Source organism: Lampetra planeri, unplaced genomic scaffold (genome assembly GCF_965212315.1).
Source record: "Lampetra planeri unplaced genomic scaffold, kcLamPlan1.2.h2 scaffold_700, whole genome shotgun sequence".
Classification (NCBI taxonomy): Eukaryota; Metazoa; Chordata; class Hyperoartia; order Petromyzontiformes; family Petromyzontidae; genus Lampetra; species Lampetra planeri.
In genome coordinates, this window is record NW_027615523.1 from 12,473 (window position 1) to 36,641 (window position 24,169).

The 24,169-nt window shown below is 56.3% G+C and overlaps 2 protein-coding genes across 5 annotated transcripts; both read right to left on the reverse strand.

Annotated features, from left to right (window-relative positions):
• Positions 1 to 1,314: 1,314 nt before the first annotated feature.
• Positions 1,315 to 18,831, reverse strand: LOC144741761 (PR domain zinc finger protein 10-like). The gene is made up of 6 exons (XM_078624263.1): positions 18,727 to 18,831; positions 17,354 to 17,464; positions 14,182 to 14,433; positions 10,091 to 10,344; positions 8,909 to 9,004; positions 1,315 to 1,444 (listed from the first exon to the last, which is right to left on the reverse strand). The coding sequence occupies exons 1-6, from the start codon at positions 18,754 to 18,756 to the stop codon at positions 1,429 to 1,431; spliced, it is 759 nt and encodes a 252-aa protein (XP_078480389.1). The 5' UTR covers positions 18,757 to 18,831; the 3' UTR covers positions 1,315 to 1,428.
• A 36-nt stretch (positions 18,832 to 18,867) lies between these two features.
• LOC144741760 (uncharacterized) lies at positions 18,868 to 23,825 on the reverse strand. Of its 4 annotated transcripts, XM_078624262.1 has the most exons (4): positions 23,422 to 23,825; positions 22,606 to 23,079; positions 20,543 to 20,698; positions 18,868 to 19,110 (listed from the first exon to the last, which is right to left on the reverse strand). In XM_078624262.1, exons 2-4 carry the CDS (start codon positions 22,753 to 22,755, stop codon positions 18,883 to 18,885), a joined length of 534 nt encoding a protein of 177 aa, XP_078480388.1. In that variant the 5' UTR covers positions 22,756 to 23,079; positions 23,422 to 23,825; the 3' UTR covers positions 18,868 to 18,882. The 4 variants fall into 4 exon arrangements, 2 of the variants coding, with proteins under 2 accessions (XP_078480388.1, XP_078480387.1); XM_078624261.1 differs by lacking the exon at positions 23,422 to 23,825 and having other exon boundaries at positions 22,606 to 23,415; XR_013590040.1 differs by lacking the exons at positions 18,868 to 19,110; positions 22,606 to 23,079; positions 23,422 to 23,825 and adding an exon at positions 19,495 to 19,549 and having other exon boundaries at positions 20,543 to 21,599.
• Positions 23,826 to 24,169: the final 344 nt, after the last annotated feature.

Sequence of the window (24,169 nt, forward strand, 5' to 3'; positions counted from 1 at the left end):
GCTGTAGGGGCAAGTGCAGTTGCACAGATACAGGCAAAGCTCCCCCGTGTCTCTCTCCCCGTGTCTCTCCCCGTGTCTTTCTCCCCGTGTCTCTCTCCCCGTGTCTCTCTCCCCGTGTCTCTCTCCCCGTGTCTCCCCATGTCCCTCCGTGTGTCTCCCCGCGTCTCCCCGTGTCTCCCCCCGTGTCTCTCTCTCCCCGTGTCTCCCCCCGTGTCTCTCTCTCCCCGTGTCTCCCCCCGTGTCTCTCTCTCCCCGTGTCTCCCCCCGTGTCTCTCTCTCCCCGTGTCTCCCCCCGTGTCTCTCTCTCCCCGTGTCTCCCCCCGTGTCTCTCTCTCCCCGTGTCTCTCCCCGTGTCTCCCCCTGTGTCTCCCCGTGTCTCTCTCCCCGTGTCTCCCCCTGTGTCTCCCCGTGTCTCTCTCCCCGTGTCTCCCCCTGTGTCTCCCCGTGTCTCTCTCCCCGTGTCTCCCCCTGTATCTCCCCGTGTCTCTCTCCCCGTGTCTCCCCCTGTGTCTCCTCGTGTCTCTCTCCCCGTGTCTCCCCCTGTGTCTTCCCGTGTCTCTCTCCCCGTGTCTCCCCCTGTGTCTCCCCGTGTCTCTCTCCCCGTGTCTCCCCCTGTGTCTCCCCGTGTCTCTCTCCCCGTGTCTCCCCCTGTGTCTCCCCGTGTCTCTCTCCCCGTGTCTCTCCCCGTGTCTCTCCCCGTGTCTCTCTCCGTGTCTCCCCCCGTGTCTCTCTCCGTATCTCCCTCCCCGTCTCTCTCCGTGTCTCTCTCCCCGTGTCTCTCTCTCCCCGTGTCTCTCCCCCCGTCTCTCCCCATGTCTCTCCGTGTCTCTCCCCGTGTCTGTCCCCCCGTGTCTCTCTCTCTCCCCGTGTCTGTCCCCCCGTGTCTCTCTCCCCGTGTCTCTCCGTGTCTCTCCCCGTGTCTGTCCCCCCGTGTCTCTCTCTCTCCCCGTGTCTCTCCGTGTCTCCCGGTGTCTCCCCGTCTCTCCCCCCATCTCCCCCCGTGTCTCCCCCGTGTCCCCCCATGTCTCTCCGTGTCTCTCCCCGTGTCTCCCCGTGTCCCCCCATGTCTCTCCGTGTCTCCCCGTGTCTCCCCGCGTCTCCCCGTGTCTCCCCGCGTCTCCCCCCACGTACCTGCACCACCTGCAGCTGAATGTGCTGCTGCTGCTGCTGTTCAATGAACTGGACACTCCTCGCATCCACCACGACCCCCTCCCCCTCCTCCCCCCCCCTCCCCCTCCCCCCCCTCCTCCTCCCCCCTCCCCCGCCGGCCCCTCCCCCCGGTCGCCACGGCGACCACGGAGGAGGAGGGGGAGGGGGTGGGGGCGGCGTGGGAGGCGACGGGGAGGAACTGGACGCGCTGGAACTCTCCGTGACCCCCGGGGCGGAAGTCGCCCGCCAGCGACTGGGACAGCTCACTCATCGCCTGGGTCAAGAGGTCAGCGGCCTGGGGGGAGGGGGTGGGGGGGGGGTGGGGGGAGAGAGGGGGGGGGGGTGGGGGGGGGACGAGTGGGGGGGGGGGAGTTCATGGGTCAGTAGGTCAGCGGCCGGGGAGGGAGAGAGTGGGTGGGGGGGGGAGGTTAACTCATCGCCTGGGTCAGGAGGTCAGCGGCCTGGGGGGGGGGGTGGGGGGTGGTGGTGGGGGTGGGGGGAGGAGAGGGGGGGGGTGGAGAGAGGGGGGGGTGGTGGGGGAGTGGTGGGGGGAGTGGGGGAGAGTGGTGGGGAGACAGGCCTCAGCCAGGTCTCAGCCAGGCCTCAGCCAGGCCTCAGCCAGGCCTCAGCCAGGCCTCAGCTAGGCCTCAGCCAGGCCTCAGCCAGGCCTCAGCCAGGCTTCAGCCAGGCCTCAGCCAGGCCTCAGCCAGGCTTCAGCCAGGCCTCAGCCAGGCCTCAGCAAGGCCTCAGCCAGGCTTCAGCCAGGCCTCAGCCAGGCCTCAGCAAGGCCTCAGCCAGGCCTCAGCCAGGCTTCAGCCAGGCCTCAGCCAGGCTTCAGCCAGGCCTCAGCCAGGCCTCAGCCAGGCTTCAGCCAGGCCTCAGCCAGGCTTCAGCCAGGCCTCAGCCAGGCCTCAGCCAGGCTTCAGCCAGGCCTCAGCCAGGCCTCAGCAAGGCCTCAGCCAGGCTTCAGCCAGGCCTCAGCCAGGCCTCAGCCAGGCTTCAGCCAGGCCTCAGCCAGGCTTCAGCCAGGCCTCAGCCAGGCCTCAGCCAGGCTTCAGCCAGGCCTCAGCCAGGCTTCAGCCAGGCCTCAGCCAGGCTTCAGCCAGGCCTCAGCCAGGCTTCAGCCAGGCCTCAGCCAGGCTTCAGCCAGGCCTCAGCCAGGCCTCAGCGAGGCCTCAGCAAGGCCTCAGCCAGGCCTCAGCCAGGCTTCAGCCAGGCCTCAGCCAGGCTTCAGCCAGGCCTCAGCCAGGCCTCAGCCAGGATTCAGCCAGGCCTCAACCAGGCCTCAGCCAGGCCTCAGCCAGGCCTCAGCCAGGCTTCAGCCAGGCCTCAGCCAGGCCTCAGCCAGGCCTCAGCCAGGCTTCAGCCAGGCCTCAGCTAGGCCTCAGCCAGGCCTCAGCCAGGCCTCAGCCAGGCCTCAGCCAGGCCTCAGCCAGGCTTCAGCCAGGCCTCAGCCAGGCCTCAGCCAGGCCTCAGCCAGGCCTCAGCCAGGCTTCAGCCAGGCCTCAGCCAGGCCTCAGCCAGGCCTCAGCCAGGCCTCAGCAAGGCCTCAGCCAGGCTTCAGCCAGGCTTCAGCCAGGCCTCAGCCAGGCCTCAGCCAGGCCTCAGCCAGGCCTCAGCCAGGCTTCAGCCAGGCCTCAGCCAGGCCTCAGCCAGGCCTCAGCAAGGCCTCAGCAAGGCCTCAGCCCGGCTTCAGCCAGGCCTCAGCCAGGCCTCAGCAAGGCCTCAGCCAGGCCTCAGCCAGGCCTCAGCCAGGCCTCAGCCAGACCTCAGCCAGGCTTCAGCCAGGCCTCAGCGAGGCCTCAGCCAGGCCTCAGCCAGGCCTCAGCCAGGCCTCAGCAAGGCCTCAGCAAGGCCTCAGCAAGGCCTCAGCAAGGCCTCAGCCAGGCCTCAGCAAGGCTTCAGCCAGGCCTCAGCCAGGCCTCAGCAAGGCCTCAGCCAGGCCTCAGCCAGGCCTCAGCCAGGCCTCAGCCAGGCCTCAGCAAGGCCTCAGCCAGGCCTCAGCCAGGCCTCAGCAAGGCCTCAGCAAGGCCTCAGCCAGGCCTCAGCCAGGCCTCAGCAAGGCCTCAGCAAGGCCTCAGCAAGGCCTCAGCAAGGCCTCAGCAAGGCCTCAGCCAGGCCTCAGCAAGGCCTCAGCAAGGCCTCAGCAAGGCCTCAGCCAGGCCTCAGCCAGGCCTCAGCAAGGCCTCAGCCAGGCCTCAGCAAGGCCTTAGCAAGGCCTCAGCCAGGCCTCAGCCAGGCCTCAGCAAGGCCTCAGCAAGGCCTCAGCAAGGCCTCAGCCAGGCCTCAGCAAGGCCTCAGCCAGGCCTCAGCAAGGCCTCAGCAAGGCCTCAGCAAGGCCTCAGCCAGGCCTCAGCAAGGCCTCAGCAAGGCCTCAGCCAGGCCTCAGCAAGGCCTCAGCAAGGCCTCAGCAAGGCCTCAGCAAGGCCTCAGCCAGGCCTCAGCCAGGCCTCAGCCAGGCCTCAGCAAGGCCTCAGCAAGGCCTCAGCAAGGCCTCAGCAAGGCCTCAGCAAGGCCTCAGCCAGGCCTCAGCCAGGCCTCAGCAAGGCCTCAGCCAGGCCTCAGCAAGGCCTCAGCAAGGCCTCAGCCAGGCCTCAGCAAGGCCTCAGCCAGGCCTCAGCAAGGCCTCAGCAAGGCCTCAGCAAGGCCTCAGCAAGGCCTCAGCCAGGCCTCAGCAAGGCCTCAGCAAGGCCTCAGCAAGGCCTCAGCCAGGCCTCAGCAAGGCCTCAGCAAGGCCTCAGCCAGGCCTCAGCCAGGCCTCAGCAAGGCCTCAGCAAGGCCTCAGCCAGGCCTCAGCAAGGCCTCAGCAAGGCCTCAGCAAGGCCTCAGCAAGGCCTCAGCAAGGCCTCAGCCAGGCCTCAGCAAGGCCTCAGCAAGGCCTCAGCCAGGCTTCAGCCAGGCCTCAGCAAGGCCTCAGCAAGGCCTCAGCAAGGCCTCAGCAAGGCCTCAGCCAGGCCTCAGCAAGGCCTCAGCAAGGCCTCAGCAAGGCCTCAGCCAGGCTTCAGCCAGGCCTCAGCAAGGCCTCAGCCAGGCCTCAGCCAGGCCTCAGCCAGGCCTCAGCCAGACCTCAGCCAGGCTTCAGCCAGGCCTCAGCGAGGCCTCAGCCAGGCCTCAGCCAGGCCTCAGCCAGGCCTCAGCAAGGCCTCAGCAAGGCCTCAGCAAGGCCTCAGCAAGGCCTCAGCCAGGCCTCAGCAAGGCTTCAGCCAGGCCTCAGCCAGGCCTCAGCAAGGCCTCAGCCAGGCCTCAGCCAGGCCTCAGCCAGGCCTCAGCCAGGCCTCAGCAAGGCCTCAGCCAGGCCTCAGCCAGGCCTCAGCAAGGCCTCAGCAAGGCCTCAGCCAGGCCTCAGCCAGGCCTCAGCAAGGCCTCAGCAAGGCCTCAGCAAGGCCTCAGCAAGGCCTCAGCAAGGCCTCAGCCAGGCCTCAGCAAGGCCTCAGCAAGGCCTCAGCAAGGCCTCAGCCAGGCCTCAGCCAGGCCTCAGCAAGGCCTCAGCCAGGCCTCAGCAAGGCCTTAGCAAGGCCTCAGCCAGGCCTCAGCCAGGCCTCAGCAAGGCCTCAGCAAGGCCTCAGCAAGGCCTCAGCCAGGCCTCAGCAAGGCCTCAGCCAGGCCTCAGCAAGGCCTCAGCAAGGCCTCAGCAAGGCCTCAGCCAGGCCTCAGCAAGGCCTCAGCAAGGCCTCAGCCAGGCCTCAGCAAGGCCTCAGCAAGGCCTCAGCAAGGCCTCAGCAAGGCCTCAGCCAGGCCTCAGCCAGGCCTCAGCCAGGCCTCAGCAAGGCCTCAGCAAGGCCTCAGCAAGGCCTCAGCAAGGCCTCAGCAAGGCCTCAGCCAGGCCTCAGCCAGGCCTCAGCAAGGCCTCAGCCAGGCCTCAGCAAGGCCTCAGCAAGGCCTCAGCCAGGCCTCAGCAAGGCCTCAGCCAGGCCTCAGCAAGGCCTCAGCAAGGCCTCAGCAAGGCCTCAGCAAGGCCTCAGCCAGGCCTCAGCAAGGCCTCAGCAAGGCCTCAGCAAGGCCTCAGCCAGGCCTCAGCAAGGCCTCAGCAAGGCCTCAGCCAGGCCTCAGCCAGGCCTCAGCAAGGCCTCAGCAAGGCCTCAGCCAGGCCTCAGCAAGGCCTCAGCAAGGCCTCAGCAAGGCCTCAGCAAGGCCTCAGCAAGGCCTCAGCCAGGCCTCAGCAAGGCCTCAGCAAGGCCTCAGCCAGGCTTCAGCCAGGCCTCAGCAAGGCCTCAGCAAGGCCTCAGCAAGGCCTCAGCAAGGCCTCAGCCAGGCCTCAGCAAGGCCTCAGCAAGGCCTCAGCAAGGCCTCAGCCAGGCTTCAGCCAGGCCTCAGCAAGGCCTCAGCAAGGCCTCAGCAAGGCCTCAGCCAGGCCTCAGCCAGGCCTCAGCCAGGCCTCAGCAAGGCCTCAGCAAGGCCTCAGCCAGGCTTCAGCCAGGCCTCAGCAAGGCCTCAGCAAGGCCTCAGCAAGGCCTCAGCAAGGCCTCAGCCAGGCCTCAGCCAGGCCTCAGCAAGGCCTCAGCAAGGCCTCAGCCAGGCTTCAGCCAGGCCTCAGCAAGGCCTCAGCAAGGCCTCAGCAAGGCCTCAGCAAGGCCTCAGCAAGGCCTCAGCCAGGCTTCAGCCAGGCCTCAGCAAGGCCTCAGCCAGGCCTCAGCAAGGCCTCAGCAAGGCCTCAGCAAGGCCTCAGCCAGGCCTCAGCAAGGCCTCAGCAAGGCCTCAGCAAGGCCTCAGCAAGGCCTCAGCCAGGCCTCAGCAAGGCCTCAGCCAGGCCTCAGCAAGGCCTCAGCAAGGCCTCAGCAAGGCCTCAGCAAGGCCTCAGCCAGGCCTCAGCCAGGCCTCAGCCAGGCCTCAGCAAGGCCTCAGCAAGGCCTCAGCCAGGCTTCAGCCAGGCCTCAGCAAGGCCTCAGCAAGGCCTCAGCAAGGCCTCAGCAAGGCCTCAGCAAGGCCTCAGCAAGGCCTCAGCCAGGCTTCAGCCAGGCCTCAGCAAGGCCTCAGCCAGGCCTCAGCAAGGCCTCAGCCAGGCCTCAGCAAGGCCTCAGCAAGGCCTCAGCAAGGCCTCAGCAAGGCCTCAGCCAGGCATCAGCAAGGCCTCAGCAAGGCCTCAGCAAGGCCTCAGCAAGGCCTCAGCAAGGCCTCAGCCAGGCCTCAGCAAGGCCTCAGCAAGGCCTCAGCAAGGCCTCAGCCAGGCCTCAGCAAGGCCTCAGCAAGGCCTCAGCAAGGCCTCAGCAAGGCCTCAGCCAGGCCTCAGCAAGGCCTCAGCAAGGCCTCAGCAAGGCCTCAGCAAGGCCTCAGCCAGGCCTCAGCAAGGCCTCAGCCAGGCCTCAGCCAGGCCTCAGCAAGGCCTCAGCAAGGCCTCAGCAAGGCCTCAGCAAGGCCTCAGCCAGGCCTCAGCAAGGCCTCAGCAAGGCCTCAGCAAGGCCTCAGCAAGGCCTCAGCAAGGCCTCAGCAAGGCCTCAGCCAGGCCTCAGCAAGGCCTCAGCAAGGCCTCAGCAAGGCCTCAGCAAGGCCTCAGCAAGGCCTCAGCAAGGCCTCAGCAAGGCCTCAGCAAGGCCTCAGCCAGGCCTCAGCCAGGCCTCAGCAAGGCCTCAGCAAGGCCTCAGCAAGGCCTCAGCAAGGCCTCAGCCAGGCCTCAGCAAGGCCTCAGCAAGGCCTCAGCAAGGCCTCAGCCAGGCCTCAGCAAGGCCTCAGCAAGGCCTCAGCAAGGCCTGCAGGTTATTGGCAGCGTCCAGCTACGGGAGAAGCTTCTACGTTCCGTAGAGTGAGAGAGTGAGAGACAGAGTGAGTGAGAGAGTGTGTGAGTGAGTGTGTGAGTGAGTGAGTGAGAGAGAGTGAGTGAGTGAGTGTATGAGTGAGTGAGTGTGAGTGAAAGAGTGAGTGAGTGTATGAGTGAGTGAGTGTATGAGTGACTGAGTGAGTGTATGAGTGAGTGAGTGAGTGTGTGAGTGTGTGAGTGACTGAGTGACTGAGTGAGTGAGTGTGTGAGTGTGTGAGTGACTGAGTGACTGAGTGAGTGTATGAGTGAGTGACTGAGTGAGTGAGTGACTGAGTGAGTGAGAGAGTGAGTGAGTGGCTGAGTGAGTGAGTGGGTGGGTGAGTGAGTGAGTGGCTGACTGAGTGAGTGACTGAGTGAGTGAGTGTATGAGTGAGTGAGTGAGAGAGTGACTGAGTGACTGAGTGAGTGAGTGAGTGTGTGAGTGAGTGACTGAGTGAGTGAGTGACTGAGTGAGTGAGTGAGTGACTGAGTGAGTGAGTGAGTGTGTGAGTGAGTGTGTGAGTGTGTGAGTGAGTGAGTGAGTGTATGAGTGAGTGAGTGAGAGAGTGAGTGAGTGAGTGAGTGAGTGAGTGACTGAGTGAGTGTATGAGTGAGTGAGTGAGTGACTGAGTGAGTGAGTGACTGAGTGAGTGAGTGAGTGTCCTCTGACCTGCATGGAGTCGTCGTGGTGGTGATGGTGGTTGGGGCTGGAGAGTGACTGAGTGAGTGAGTGAGTGTGTGAGTGACTGAGTGAGTGAGTGAGTGTGTGAGTGAGTGACTGAGTGAATGAGTGAGTGTATGAGTGAGTGAGTGAGTGTGTGAGTGACTGAGTGAGTGAGTGAGTGTGTGAGTGAGTGAGTGAGTGGGTGAGTGTGTGAGTGAGTGAGTGTGTGAGTGAGTGAGTGAGTGAGTGTGTGAGTGAGTGGGTGAGTGGGTGAGTGAGTGAGTGTGTGAGTGAGTGAGTGTGTGAGTGAGTGAGTGAGTGACTGAGTGAGTGAGTGAGTGTGTGAGTGAGTGAGTGGGTGAGTGAGTGAGTGAGTGAGTGACTGAGTGACTGAGTGACTGAGTGAGTGACTGAGTGAGTGAGTGAGTGTATGAGTGAGTGAGTGTGTGAGTGAGTGAGTGTGTGAGTGACTGAGTGAGTGAGTGAGTGTGTGAGTGAGTGAGTGAGTGAGTGGGTGAGTGTGTGAGTGAGTGAGTGTGTGAGTGAGTGAGTGTGTGAGTGAGTGAGTGAGTGGGTGAGTGGGTGAGTGAGTGAGTGAGTGTGTGAGTGAGTGAGTGAGTGTGTGAGTGAGTGAGTGAGTGAGTGAGTGTGTGAGTGAGTGAGTGAGTGGGTGAGTGGGTGAGTGAGTGAGTGAGTGTGTGAGTGAGTGACTGAGTGACTGAGTGACTGAGTGAGTGAGTGAGTGACTGAGTGAGTGAGTGTATGAGTGAGTGAGTGTGTGAGTGAGTGAGTGTATGAGTGAGTGAGTGAGTGTATGAGTGAGTGTGTGAGTGAGTGAGTGTATGAGTGAGTGAGTGTATGAGTGAGTGAGTGAGTGTATGAGTGTGTGTATGAGTGTATGAGTGAGTGTATGAGTGAGTGAGTGTATGAGTGAGTGTGTGAGTGTGAGTGAGTGAGTGAGTGACTGAGTGAGTGACTGAGTGAGTGGGTGGGTGAGTGAGTGACTGAGTGAGTGAGTGACTGAGTGAGAGAGTGACTGAGTGAGTGAGTGAGTGACTGAGTGAGTGAGTGTGTGAGTGAGTGAGTGGCTGAGTGAGTGAGTGACTGAGTGAGTGAGTGACTGAGTGAGTGAGAGAGTGAGTGAGTGGCTGAGTGAGTGAGTGGGTGGGTGAGTGAGTGAGTGAGTGAGTGGCTGACTGAGTGAGTGACTGAGTGAGTGAGTGACTGAGTGAGTGAGTGAGAGAGTGAGTGAGTGAGTGGCTGAGTGAGTGAGTGGGTGGGTGAGTGAGTGACTGAGTGACTGAGTGAGTGAGTGACTGAGTGAGTGAGTGACTGAGTGAGTGAGAGAGTGAGTGTCCTCTGACCTGCATGGAGTCGTCGTGGTTGTGATGGTGGTTGGGGCTGGAGCTGTCGATGGCGGTGAATGTGAGCATCGTACGAACGCGCTCCGCTCGCACGCACTGAGACACGCGGACAGAGACACGCGGACAGAGACACGGGGAGACACGGGGAGAGACACGGGGAGAGAGACACGGGGAGACACGGGGAGAGAGACACGCGGAGAGAGAAACGGGGAGAGAGACACGGTGAGACACGGTGAGACACAGGGAGACACGGGGAGAGAGACACGCGGAGAGAGACACGGTGAGACACGGGGAGACACGGGGAGAGACACGGGGACAGAGAGAGACACGCGGAGAGAGACACGGGGAGAGAGAGACACGCGGACAGAGACACGGGGGGAGACACGGTGAGACACGGTGAGACACGGGGAGAGAGACACGGGGAGAGAGACACGGGGAGAGAGCCACGGGGAGAGAGACACGGAGAGACACGGTGAGACACGGTGAGACACGGGGAGAGACACGCGGACAGAGACACGGTGAGACACGGTGAGACACGGGGAGACACGGGGGAGACACGGGGGAGACACGGGGAGAGAGACACGGGGAGAGAGACACGGGGAGAGAGAGACACGGGGGGAGAGACACGGGGAGAGAGACACGGGGAGAGAGACACGGGGAGAGAGACACGGGGAGAGAGACACGGGGAGAGAGACACGGGGGGAGAGACACGGGGAGAGAGACACGGGGAGAGAGACACGGGGAGAGAGACACGGGGAGAGAGACACGGGGAGAGAGAGAGAGAGTATATGTGTGTGTGTCTGTGTGTGTCTGTGTGTGTGTGTCTGTGTGTGTGTCTTTATGTGTCTGTGTGTGTCTGTCTGTGTGTCTGTCTGTGTGTCTCTGTGTGTCTCTGTGTGTCTCCGTGTCTCCGCGTGTCTCTGCGTGTGTCTCTGCGTGTCTCCATGTCTCTGTGTGTCTCTGCGTGTGTGTGTGTGTCTGTGTGTCTCTGCGTGTCTCCGCGTGTCTCTGCGTCTCTCAGCGTGTCTCTCCGTCTCTCCGTGTCTCTCTCTCCGTGTCTCTCCCCCCGTGTCTCTCTCCCCGTGTCTCTCTCCCCGTGTCTCTCTCCCCGTGTCTCTCTCCCCGTGTCTCTCTGCGTGTCTCCGCGTGTCTCCGCGCGTTGCACGACGTCCGCCCCTTCACCTCTTCGTTCGCCTCAATGGCCGCGCTTGAACCTGTCGTTGTGGCCGCTCCCACCTGCTGCTGCTGCTGCTGCTGATGCTGCTGCTGCTGCTGCAAGTTGTGCTGGTGGTGCTGGTGGTGGTGGTGGTGGTACTGGTGGTGGTGGTGGTGGTGGTGGTGGTCGCTGGGCTGTGATGCAGCTGCTGCTGCTGCTGCTGCTGCATTAGCAGCAGCTGCTCCGTATGCTTCTTGCGGATGTGCTGGACCATCTTGGCCTGCGGGGAGAGAGACACGGGGGGAGAGACACGGGGAGAGAGACACGGGGAGAGAGACACGGGGGGAGAGACACGGGGGGGGGGGAGAGACACGGGGGGAGAGAGACACGGGGAGAGACACGGGGAGAGAGACACGGGGAGAGAGACACGGGGAGAGAGACACGGGGAGAGAGAGACACGGGGAGAGACACGGGGAGAGAGACACGGGGAGAGAGACACGGGGAGAGAGACACGGGGAGAGAGACACGGGGAGAGAGACACGGGGAGAGAGACACGGGGAGAGAGACACGGGGAGAGAGACACGGGGAGAGAGACACGGGGAGAGAGACACGGGGAGAGAGACACGGGGAGAGAGACACACGGAGAGAGACACGGGGGGGGGGGAGAGACACGGGGAGAGAGAGACACGGGGAGAGACACGGGGAGAGAGACACGGGGAGAGAGACACGGAGTGAGTGAGTGTGTGAGTGAGTGAGTGTATGAGTGAGTGTATGAGTGAGTGTGTGAGTGAGTGAGTGAGTGTGTGAGTGAGTGAGTGTGTGAGTGAGTGAATGAGTGAGTGTATGATTGAGTGAGTAACTGAGTGAATGAGTGAGTGTATGAGTGAGTGAGTGAGTGTGTGAGTGAGTGAGTGAGTGAGTGAGTGTGTGAGTGAGTGAGTGAGTGTGTGAGTGAGTGAGTGTGTGAGTGAGTGTGTGAGTGAGTGAGTGAGTGTGTGAGTGAGTGAGTGAGTGTATGAGTGAGTGAGTGACTGAGTGAATGAGTGAGTGTATGAGTGAGTGAGTGAGTGTGTGAGTGAGTGGGTGAGTGTGTGAGTGAGTGTGTGATTGAGTGAATGAGTGAGTGTGTGAGTGAGTGAGTGAGTGTATGAGTGAGTGAGTGAGTGAGTGTGTGAGTGAGTGGGTGAGTGTGTGAGTGAGTGTGTGATTGAGTGAATGAGTGAGTGTGTGAGTGAGTGAGTGTGTGAGTGAGTGTATGAGTGAGTGAGTGAGTGTGTGAGTGAGTGAGTGAGTGTGTGTGTGAGTGTATGAGTGAGTGAGTGTATGATTGAGTGAGTGAGTGTGTGAGTGAGTGAGTGAGTGAGTGTGTGTGTGAGTGTATGAGTGAGTGAGTGAGTGAGTGTGTGAGTGAGTGAGTGAGTGTATGAGTGAGTGAGTGAATGAGTGAGTGAGTGAGTGTGTGAGTGAGTGTATGAGTGAGTGAGTGTGTGAGTGAGTGAGTGAGTGTGTGAGTGAGTGAGTGTGTGAGTGAGTGTGTGAGTGAGTGAGTGAGTGAGTGTATGAGTGAGTGAGTGTATGAGTGAGTGAGTGAGTGTGTGAGTGAGTGTATGAGTGAGTGAGTGAGTGAGTGTGTGAGTGAGTGAGTGAATGAGTGAGTGAGTGAATGAGTGTATGAGTGAGTGAGTGTGTGAGTGAGTGAGTGAGTGTGTGAGTGAGTGAGTGGCTGAGTGAGTGAGTGTGTGAGTGAGTGAGTGAGTGTGTGAGTGAGTGAGTGAGTGAGTGAGTGTGTGAGTGAGTGAGTGTATGAGTGAGTGAGTGTATGAGTGAGTGTGTGAGTGAGTGTGTGAGTGAGTGAGTGAGTGAGTGTATGAGTGTATGAGTGAGTGAGTGTATGAGTGAGTGTGTGAGTGAGTGTGTGAGTGAGTTAGTGAGTGTGTGAGTGAGTGTGTGAGTGAGTGTATGAGTGAGTGAGTGTGTGAGTGAGTGTATGAGTGAGTGTGTGAGTGAGTGAGTGTGTGAGTGAGTGAGTGTGTGAGTGAGTGAGTGTGTGAGTGAGTGAGTGTGTGAGTGAGTGTGTGAGTGAGTGAGTGAGTGTGTGAGTGAGTGAGTGTGTGAGTGAGTGTGTGAGTGAGTGTATGAGTGAGTGAGTGAGTGAGTGACTGAGTGAATGAGTGAGTGTATGAGTGAGTGAGTGAGTGTGTGAGTGAGTGAGTGAGTGTGTGAGTGAGTGAGTGTATGAGTGAGTGAGTGACTGAGTGAATGAGTGAGTGTATGAGTGAGTGAGTGAGTGTGTGATTGAGTGAATGAGTGAGTGTATGAGTGAGTGAGTGAGTGTGTGAGTGAGTGAGTGTATGAGTGAGTGAGTGACTGAGTGAGTGTGTGAGTGAGTGAGTGAGTGAGTGAGTGAGTGAGTGACTGAGTGAGTGAGTGTGTGATTGAGTGAATGAGTGAGTGTATGATTGAGTGAGTGACTGAGTGAATGAGTGAGTGTATGAGTGAGTGAGTGAGTGTGTGAGTGAGTGAGTGAGTGAGTGAGTGTGTGAGTGAGTGAGTGAGTGAGTGTGTGAGTGAGTGAGTGAGTGAGTGAGTGACTGAGTGAATGAGTGAGTGTATGAGTGAGTGAGTGAGTGTGTGAGTGAGTGGGTGAGTGTGTGAGTGAGTGAGTGTGTGAGTGAGTGAGTGAGTGTGTGAGTGAGTGAGTGTGTGAGTGAGTGTGTGAGTGAGTGAGTGTATGAGTGAGTGAGTGACTGAGTGAGTGTGTGAGTGAGTGTGTGAGTGTGTGAGTGAGTGAGTGAGTGTGTGAGTGAGTGAGTGAGTGTGTGAGTGAGTGAGTGAGTGTGTGAGTGTATGAGTGAGTGACTGAGTGAGTGTGTGAGTGTGTGAGTGAGTGAGTGTGTGAGTGTGTGAGTGAGTGAGTGTGTGAGTGAGTGAGTGAGTGTGTGAGTGTGTGAGTGAGTGAGTGTGTGAGTGTGTGACTGAGTGAGTGAGTGACTGACTGACTGACTGAGTGTATGAGTGAGTGAGTGAGTGACTGACTGAGTGACTGAGTGACTGTGTGAGTGAGTGTGTGAGTGTGTGAGTGTGTGACTGACTGAGTGACTGAGTGACTGACTGAGTGACTGTGTGAGTGACTGACTGACTGACTAACTAACTGACTGACTGAGTGTCCGAGTGACTGACTGACTGCACCACCACCACCACCACCACTAACCTTGCTGCTGTACTGCTTGCTGCAGTGCGGGCAACACACGGGCGCACTTGCTACTGTCCGGGTGAGCTGCGTGTGTGTGAGTGTGTGTGAGTGAGTGTGTGAGTGAGTGAGTGAGTGTGTGACTGAGTGAATGAGTGTATGAGTGAGTGTGTGAGTGTGTGAGTGAGTGACTGAGTGACTGAGTGTGTGAGTGTGTGAGTGTGTGAGTGACTGACTGAGTGACTGAGTGTGTGAGTGTGTGAGTGACTGACTGACTGACTAAGTGTGTGAGTGTGTGAGTGAGTGAGTGACTGACTGACTGAGTGTATGAGTGAGTGAGTGAGTGACTGACTGAGTGACTGAGTGTGTGAGTGACTGACTGAGTGACTGACTGACTGACTAACTGACTGACTAACTGACTGACTGACTGCACCACCACCACCACTAACCTTGCTGCTGTACTGCTTGCTGCAGTGTGGGCAACACACGGGCGCACTTGCTACTGTCCGGGTGAGCTGCGTGTGTGTGAGTGTGTGTGAGTGAGTGTGTGAGTGAGTGTGTGAGTGTGTGAGTGAGTGTGTGAGTGTGTGAGTGAGTGTGTGAGTGAGTGTGTGTGAGTGTGTGAGTGAGTGTGTGAGTGAGTGAGTGTGTGAGTGAGTGTGTGAGTGACTGAGTGACTGAGTGAGTGAGTGTGTGAGTGTGTGAGTGAGTGTGTGAGTGTGTGAGTGAGTGTGTGACTGAGTGAGTGAGTGACTGACTGACTGACTGAGTGTATGAGTGAGTGAGTGAGTGACTGACTGAGTGACTGAGTGACTGTGTGAGTGAGTGTGTGAGTGTGTGAGTGTGTGACTGACTGAGTGACTGAGTGACTGACTGAGTGACTGTGTGAGTGAGTGACTGACTGACTGCACCACCACCACCACTAACCTTGCTGCTGTACTGCTTGCTGCAGTGCGGGCAACACACGGGCGCGCTTGCTACTGTCCCGGTGAGCTGCGTGTGTGTGCACAGCAGCGCCTCTGCATCACCGCCGCCACTGCCTGTGACACAGCCCGGGAGCCCGGCACCACCGCCCAGCCCGGTGAGCCCGAGGCGAAGCTTGCGGATGCTGGGCGGGAGGTCGTAGCCCGGGTGGTTCTTGAGGATGTGCGACTTTCGCTTGCTGGCACTTTTGTAGACCTGTGGTGGTGGTGGTGCAATCGGTTAGTTAGTCAGTCAGTCAGTCGGTTAGTCAGTCAGTTAGTCACTCAGTCACTCACTCATACACTCACTCACTCATACACTCACTCAGTTACTCACTCACTCATACACTCACTCACTCATACACTCACTCACTCATACACTCACTCACTCATACACTCACTCACTCATACACTCACTCACTCACTCACACACTCACTCACTCATACACTCACTCAGTCACTCATACACTCACTCACTCATACACTCACTCACTCACTCACACACTCACTCACTCATACACTCACTCAGTCACTCATACACTCACTCAGTCACTCAGTCACTCACTCATACACTCACTCACTCACACACTCACTCACTCACACACTCACTCATACACTCACTCACTCATACACTCACTCACTCATACACTCACTCACTCATACACTCACTCACTCACTCACTCACACACTCACTCATACACTCACTCACTCACACACTCACTCATTCACTCACTCATACACTCACTCATACACTCACTCATACACTCACTCACTCATACACTCACTCATACACTCACTCATACACTCACTCACTCATACACTCACTCACTCATTCACTCACTCATACACTCACTCATACACTCACTCATACACTCACTCACTCATACACTCACTCACTCATACACTCACTCACTCACTCACACACTCACTCACTCATACACTCACTCACTCACTCACACACTCACTCACTCATACACTCACTCACTCATACACTCACTCACTCATACACTCACTCACTCACTCACACACTCACACACTCACTCACACACTCACACACTCACTCATACACTCACTCACTCACTCACTCACTCACTCACTCACTCATACACTCACTCACTCACACACTCACTCACTCACTCACTCACTCACTCATACACTCACTCACTCACTCACTCACTCATACACTCACTCACTCACTCATACACTCACTCACTCACTCACACACTCACACACTCATACACTCACTCACTCATACACTCACCCACTCACACACTCACACACTCACTCACTCACACACTCACTCACTCACTCACCCACTCACTCATACACTCACTCACTCACTCACACTCTCACTCACTCACTCACACTCTCACTCACTCATACACTCACTCACTCATACACTCACTCACTCACTCACTCAGTCACTCACTCGGACAATCACTCAGTCACTCACTCACACACTCACTCACTCACACACTCACACACTCAATCACACACTCACCCACTCACACACTCACTCACTCACTCACTCATACACTCACTCACTCACACTCTCACTCACTCACTCACTCACTCACTCACACTCTCACTCACTCATACACTCACTCACACACTCACTCACTCACACACTCACTCACTCACTCAGTCACTCATACACTCATACACTCACTCACTCACTCACACACTCACACACTCACTCACTCACTCATACACTCACTCACTCATACACTCACTCACTCACTCACACACTCATACACTCACTCACTCACACTCTCACTCACTCACTCACTCACTCACACTCTCACTCACTCATACACTCACTCACACACTCACTCACTCACACACTCACTCACTCACTCAGTCACTCATACACTCATACACTCACTCACTCACTCACACACTCACACACTCACTCACTCACTCATACACTCACTCACTCATACACTCACACACTCACTCACTCACTCATACACTCACTCACTCACTCACACACTCACTCACTCACTCATACACTCACTCACTCATACACTCACTCACTCACTCACACACTCATACACTCACTCACTCACACACTCACACACTCATACACTCACTCACTCATACACTCACCCACTCACACACTCACACACTCACTCACTCACACACTCACTCACTCACTCACCCACTCACACTCTCACTCACTCATACACTCACTCACACACTCACTCACTCACACACTCACACACTCACTCACTCACACACTCACTCACTCACTCAGTCACTCATACACTCATACACTCACTCATACACTCACTCACACACTCACTCACTCACACACTCACACACTCACTCACTCACACACTCACTCACTCACTCAGTCACTCATACACTCATACACTCACTCATACACTCACACACTCACTCACTCACACACTCACTCACTCACTCATACACTCACTCACTCACTCACACTCTCACTCACTCATACACTCACTCACACACTCACTCACTCACACACTCACACACTCACTCACTCACACACTCACTCACTCACTCAGTCACTCATACACTCACTCACTCACTCATACACTCACACACTCACTCACTCACTCATACACTCACTCACACACTCACTCACTCACACACTCACACACTCACTCACTCACACACTCACTCACTCACTCAGTCACTCATACACTCATACACTCACTCATACACTCACTCACACACTCACTCACTCACACACTCACACACTCACTCACTCACACACTCACTCACTCACTCAGTCACTCATACACTCATACACTCACTCATACACTCACACACTCACTCACTCACACACTCACTCACTCACTCATACACTCACTCACTCACTCACACTCTCACTCACTCATACACTCACTCACACACTCACTCACTCACACACTCACACACTCACTCACTCACACACTCACTCACTCACTCAGTCACTCATACACTCACTCACTCACTCATACACTCACACACTCACTCACTCACTCACTCATACACTCACTCACTCATACACTCACTCACTCACTCACACACTCACTCACACACTCACACACTCACTTACACACTCACTCATACACTCACTCACTCATACACTCACCCACTCACTCACTCACCCCCCCACCCACCTTGTCACAGTACTGACAGAAGTAGTCTCTGTTGGGCTTGATAATGGGCAGCGTCAACTCAGGAACCTCAGCCAGGGGCATCTCTGGGTGCCTCTTGGACAGATGATTCACCTGTTAGACACACACACACAGACACACACACAGACACACACACACAGACACACACAGACACACAGACACACACAGACACACACACACACAGACACACACACACACACACAGACACACAGACACACACACAGACACACACACAGACACACACACACACAGACACACACACACACAGACACACACACAGACACACAGACACACACACAGACACACAGACACACACAGACACACACAGACACACACAGACACACACAGACACACACACAGACACACACACACACACACACAGACACACACACAGACACACACACACACACACACAGACACACACACACACACAGACACACACACACACACAGACACACACACACACACAGACACACAGACACACACACACAGACACACACACACACACAGACACACACACACACACAGACACACAGACACACACACACAGACACACACACACACACAGACACACACACACACAGACACACACACACACACACACAGACACACACACAGACACACACACAGACACACACAGCATATGAGTGAGCGAGCGAGTGAGTGAGCGAGTGAGCGAGTGTATAAGTGAGTCAGTGAGTGAGTGAGCGAGTGAGTGAGCGAGCGAGTGAGCGAGCGAGTGAGTGAGTCAGTGAGTGTATGAGTGAGCGAGTGAGTGAGTCAGTGAGTGTATGAGTGAGTGAGCGAGTGAGCGAGCGAGTGAGCGAGCGAGTGAGGTGAGCGAGTGAGTGAGTGAGTGAGTGAGTGAGTGAGCGAGCGAGTGAGTGAGCGAGTGAGTGAGTGAGTTAGCGAGTCAGTGAGTGAGTGAGCGAGCGAGCGAGTCAGTGAGTGAGCGAGCGAGCGAGCGAGTCAGTGAGTGAGCGATCGAGCGAGCGAGTCAGTGAGTGAGCGAGCGAGAGCGAGCGAGTCAGTGAGTGAGTGAGTGAGTGAGTGAGTGAGTGAGTGAGCGAGCGAGTGAGTGAGCGAGTGAGCGAGTGAGTGAGTGAGTGAGTGAGCGAGCGAGTGAGTGAGCGAGTGAGTGAGTGAGTTAGCGAGTCAGTGAGTGAGTGAGCGAGCGAGCGAGTCAGTGAGTGAGCGAGCGAGCGAGCGAGTCAGTGAGTGAGCGATCGAGCGAGCGAGTCAGTGAGTGAGCGAGCGAGGCGAGCGAGTCAGTGAGTGAGTGAGCGAGCGAGTCAGTGAGTGAGTGAGCGAGCGAGTGTCTGAGCAAGCGAGCGAGTGAGCCTCTCCCCACTCACCAGCATCCCACGCCGCCTGAAGCCCATCATGCAGACGCGGCACTTGAACGTGAAGCTCTCAAAGTCGTGCGGAGCCACTTTGGGTGAGCGAGTGAGTGAGTGAGTGAGCGAGTGTCTGAGCGAGTCAGTGAGTGTATGAGTGAGTGAGTTAGCGAGTCAGTGAGCGAGTGAGCGAGTGAGCCTCTCCCCACTCACCAGCATCCCACGCCGCCTGAAGCCCATCATGCAGACGCGGCACTTGAACGTGAAGCTCTCAAAGTCGTGCGGAGCCACTTTGGGTCGGAACCGCTTCGTCTTGAGTGGCCGCACAGCCACCCGCAGCAGCAGCAGCTCGCGCTCCGGGTTGTGCATCCGCTGCATGTGCTCTTTGAGCTTGTCCTTGCGCTGTCACACACACACACATAGTGTAGTAGTGTAGTGTGTAGTGTAGTGTAGTAGTGTATAGTGTAGTGTAGTAGTGTAGTAGTGTAGTGTAGTGTGTAGTGTAGTGTGTAGGGTTGTGCATCCGCTGCATGTGCTCTTTGAGCTTGTCCTTGCGCTGTCACACACACACAGAGTGTAGTGTATAGTGTATAGTGTAGTGTGTAGTGTATAGTGTAGTAGTGTATAGTGTAGTGTATAGTGTAGTAGTGTATAGTGTAGTGTATAGTGTAGTGTAGTGTATAGTGTAGTGTAGTAGTGTATATGTAGTGTATAGTGTAGTGTATAGTGTAGTGTAGTGTGTAGTGTAGTAGTGTATAGTGTAGTGTATAGTGTAGTAGTGTATAGTGTAGTGTGTAGGGTTGTGCATCCGCTGCATGTGCTCTTTGAGCTTGTCCTTGCGCTGCGACACACACACAGAGTGTAGTGTGTAGTGTGTAGTGTAGTAGTGTATAGTGTAGTGTAGTAGTGTATAGTGTAGTAGTGTATAGTGTAGTGTAGTAGTGTATAGTGTAGTGTAGTAGTGTATAGTGTAGTAGTGTATAGTGTAGTGTATAGTGTAGTGTAGTAGTGTATAGTGTAGTGTAGTAGTGTATAGTGTAGTGTAGTAGTGTATAGTGTAGTGTAGTGTATAGTGTAGTAGTGTATAGTGTAGTGTATAGTGTAGTGTAGTAGTGTATAGTGTAGTGTAGTATATAGTGTAGTGTAGTAGTGTATAGTGTAGTAATGTATAATGCAGTGTAGTAGTGTAGTAGTGTATAGTGTAGTGTAGTAGTGTATAGTGTAGTGTATAGTGTAGTGTAGTAGTGTATAGTGTAGTGTAGTAGTGTATAGTGTAGTGTAGTAGTGTATAGTGTAGTGTAGTAGTGTATAGTGTAGTGTAGTAGTGTATAGTGTAGTGTATAGTGTAGTGTAGTAGTGTATAGTGTAGTGTAGTAGTGTATAGTGTAGTGTAGTAGTGTATAGTGTAGTGTAGTAGTGTATAGTGTAGTGTAGTAGTGTATAGTGTAGTAGTGTATAGTGTAGTGTAGTAGTGTATAGTGTAGTGTAGTAGTGTATAGTGTAGTGTAGTAGTGTATAGTGTAGTGTATAGTGTAGTAGTGTATAGTGTAGTGTATAGTGTAGTAGTGTAGTAGTGTAGTGTATAGTGTAGTGTAGTAGTGTATAATGCAGTGTAGTGTAGTAGTGTATAGTGTAGTGTATAGTGTAGTAGTATAGTAGTGTAGTGTAGCAGTGTAGTGTATAGTGTAGTGTATAGTGTAGTGTAGTAGTGTATAGTGTAGTGTATAGTGTAGTGTATAGTGTAGTAGTGTAGTGTATAGTGTAGTGTATAGTGTAGTGTAGTAGTGTAGTAGTGTATAGTGTAGTGTAGTAGTGTATAGTGTAGTGTAGTCACCTTGAACTGCTTGCCGCAGCTGGAGCACAGGAAGTCGCGCTGGTCCGAGTGGCGCAACATGTGTAGCTTCAGCTTGTCGGGCCGGCAGAACGCCTTGTCACACTGCGAGCACTGGAAGATCTTCTCCGAGTGGAAGCCCCTCACGTGTTTCTTCAGCTAGAGAGACAGAGACACAGACACAGAGACACACAGAGAGACACAGAGAGAGACAGAGAGAGAGACAGAACGCCTTGTCACACTGCGAGCACTGGAAGATCTTCTCCGAGTGGAAGCCCCTCACGTGTTTCTTCAGCTAGAAAGACAGAGACACAGAGAGACACAGAGAGACACAGAGACACACAGAGACACAGAGAGACAAAGAGAGAGACAGAGAGACACACAGAGAGACACAGAGAGAGACAGAACGCCTTGTCACACTGCGAGCACTGGAAGATCTTCTCCGAGTGGAAGCCCCTCACGTGTTTCTTCAGCTAGAGAGACAGAGAGACACAGAGAGACACAGAGACACACAGAGACACAGAGAGACAAAGAGAGAGACAGAGAGACACACAGAGAGACACAGAGAGAGACAGAACGCCTTGTCACACTGCGAGCACTGGAAGATCTTCTCCGAGTGGAAACCCCTCACGTGTTTCTTCAGCTAGAGAGACAGAGACACAGACACAGAGACACACAGAGAGACACAGAGAGAGACAGAGAGACAGAGAGACACAGAGAGACACACAGAGAGACACAGAGAGAGACAGAGAGACAGAGAGACAGAGACACAGAGAGAGACAGAACGCCTTGTCACACTGCGAGCACTGGAAGATCTTCTCCGAGTGGAAGCCCCTCACGTGTTTCTTCAGCTAGAGAGACACAGAGAGACACAGAGAGACACAGAGAGACACAGAGACACAGAGAGACACAGAGAGAGAGAGAGACACAGAGACACACACAGAGAGACACAGAGAGAGACAGAACGCCTTGTCACACTGCGAGCACTGGAAGATCTTCTCCGAGTGGAAACCCCTCACGTGTTTCTTCAGCTAGAGAGACACAGAGACACACAGAGAGACACACACACAGAGAGGCACACAGAGAGACAGAGACACAGAGAGACACACACACAGAGAGACACAGAGAGACACAGAGAGACACAGAGAGACACAGAGAGACACAGAGAGAGACAGAACGCCTTGTCACACTGCGAGCACTGGAAGATCTTCTCCGAGTGGAAGCCCCTCACGTGTTTCTTCAGCTAGAGAGACAGAGACACAGACACAGAGACACACAGAGAGACACAGAGAGAGACAGAGAGACACAGAGACACAGAGAGACACACAGAGAGACACAGAGAGAGACAGAGAGACAGAGAGACAGAGACACAGAGAGAGACAGAACGCCTTGTCACACTGAGAGCACTGGAAGATCTTCTCCGAGTGGAAGCCCCTCACGTGTTTCTTCAGCTAGAGAGACAGAGACACAGACACAGAGACACACAGAGAGACACAGAGAGACAGAGACACAGAGAGACACAGACACAGAGAGAGACAGAGAGACACAGAACGCCTTGTCACACTGCGAGCACTGGAAGATCTTCTCCGAGTGGAAGCCTTTCTTCAGCTAGAGAGACAGAGACACAGACACAGAGACACACAGAGACACACACACAGACACACACACAGTGACACACACAGACACACACAGAGACACACACAGAGACACACACAGAGACACACAGAGAGACACACAGAGACACACAGAGACACACACAGAGACACACACAGACACACACAGAGACACAGAGACACACAGAGACACACACAGAGACACACACAGAGACACACACAGAGACACACACACAGAAACACACACACACAGAGACACACACACAGAGACACACACAGAGAGACACACACACAGACACACACACACACAGAGACACACACAGAGACACAGACACACACAGAGACACACACAGTGACACACACACAGACACACACACACACACAGACACACACACACACAGACACACACACACAGACAGAGAGACACACACTGATATTTCTGGCTGAGCGGACCTGGAGGAAGTCGGCGAAGGCGCGATCGCACGAGGGGCACATGAAGCCACCGGCCTCGTCCGTCATGTGCACCACAACGTGGTCGCGCAGAGACTCCACACGGGGAAACGCCGTGGTGCAGTAGAGGCACAGGTGGGCACGGGGGCTCATAGTGGAGTGTCTGCACAGACAGAGACACGGGGACACGGGGAGAGAGAGACACAGAGAGACACAGAGAGAGACACGTGGTCGCGCAGAGACTCCACACGGGGAAACGCCGTGGTGCAGTAGAGGCACAGGTGGGCACGGGGGCTCATAGTGGAGTGTCTGCACAGACAGAGACACGGGGACACGGGGAGAGAGAGACACACGGTGAGAGAGACACGGGGAGAGACACGGAGAGAGAGAGACACGTGGTCGCGCAGAGACTCCACACGGGGAAACGCCGTGGTGCAGTAGAGGCACAGGTGGGCACGGGGGCTCATAGTGGAGTGTCTGCACAGACAGAGACACGGGGAGAGAGACAGAGACACGGTGACACGGTGAGAGAGACACGGTGAGAGACACGGTGAGAGAGACATGGTGAGAGAGAGACACGGGGAGAGAGAGACACGGGGAGAGAGACACGTGGTCACGCAGAGACTCCACACGGGGAAACGCCGTGGTGCAGTAGAGGCACAGGTGGGCACGGGGAGTCATAGCGGATTGTCACACACACACAGACACACACACACACAGACACACACACACACAGACACACACACAGACACACACACAGACACACAGACACACACAACGAGCTAACCACTGCACCACCGCTCACCCCCCTCCACTCACCTTCCCGTAGACACGCCCCGGTAAGAACCTCCCTCACCACCTCCACCACCTCCACCACCTCCACCACCTCCACCATCTCCTCCACCACCCTCCACCTCATCGTCATCATCGTCGTCGTCGTCATCGTCATCATCATCCTCCACCTCCTCCACCTCCTCATCCATCGCAACTTCCGTGACGATGTCAGCCGCCCGCTGATGCTGCTGCTGCTGCTGCTGTTGCTGCTGTTGCTGCTGCTGCTGCTGCTGTTGTTGTTGTTGTTGGGGATGATGCGACGATTGGTGGCGCTGAAGTTGGTCCCGGGTGCGAAACGTCCGGGGGCAGAGTGAGCACCGCAGGCGGCGCTGAGGGGTGCGGGACGCGACGTGGTGGTGGTGGTGGGCGGTGGTGGTGGCGGTTGTGGCGGTTGTTGTGGCCTGCGGAGAGAGATGGGTGGGTGAGTGGGTGGGTGGGTGAGTGGGTGGGTGAGTGGGTGGGTGAGTGGGTGAGTGGGTGAGTGAGTGGGTGGGTGAGTGGGTGGGTGGGTGAGTGGGTGGGTGAGTGGGTGGGTGAGTGGGTGAGTGGGTGAGTGGGGGTGAGTGGGTGGGTGAGTGGGTGAGTGGGTGAGTGGGTGGGTGGGGTGGGTGAGTGGGTGGGTGAGTGGGTGAGTGAGTGGGTGGGTGGGTGAGTGGGTGAGTGGGTGGGTGGGTGAGTGGGTGGGTGAGTGGGTGGGTGAGTGGGTGAGTGGGTGGGTGAGTGGGTGAGTGGG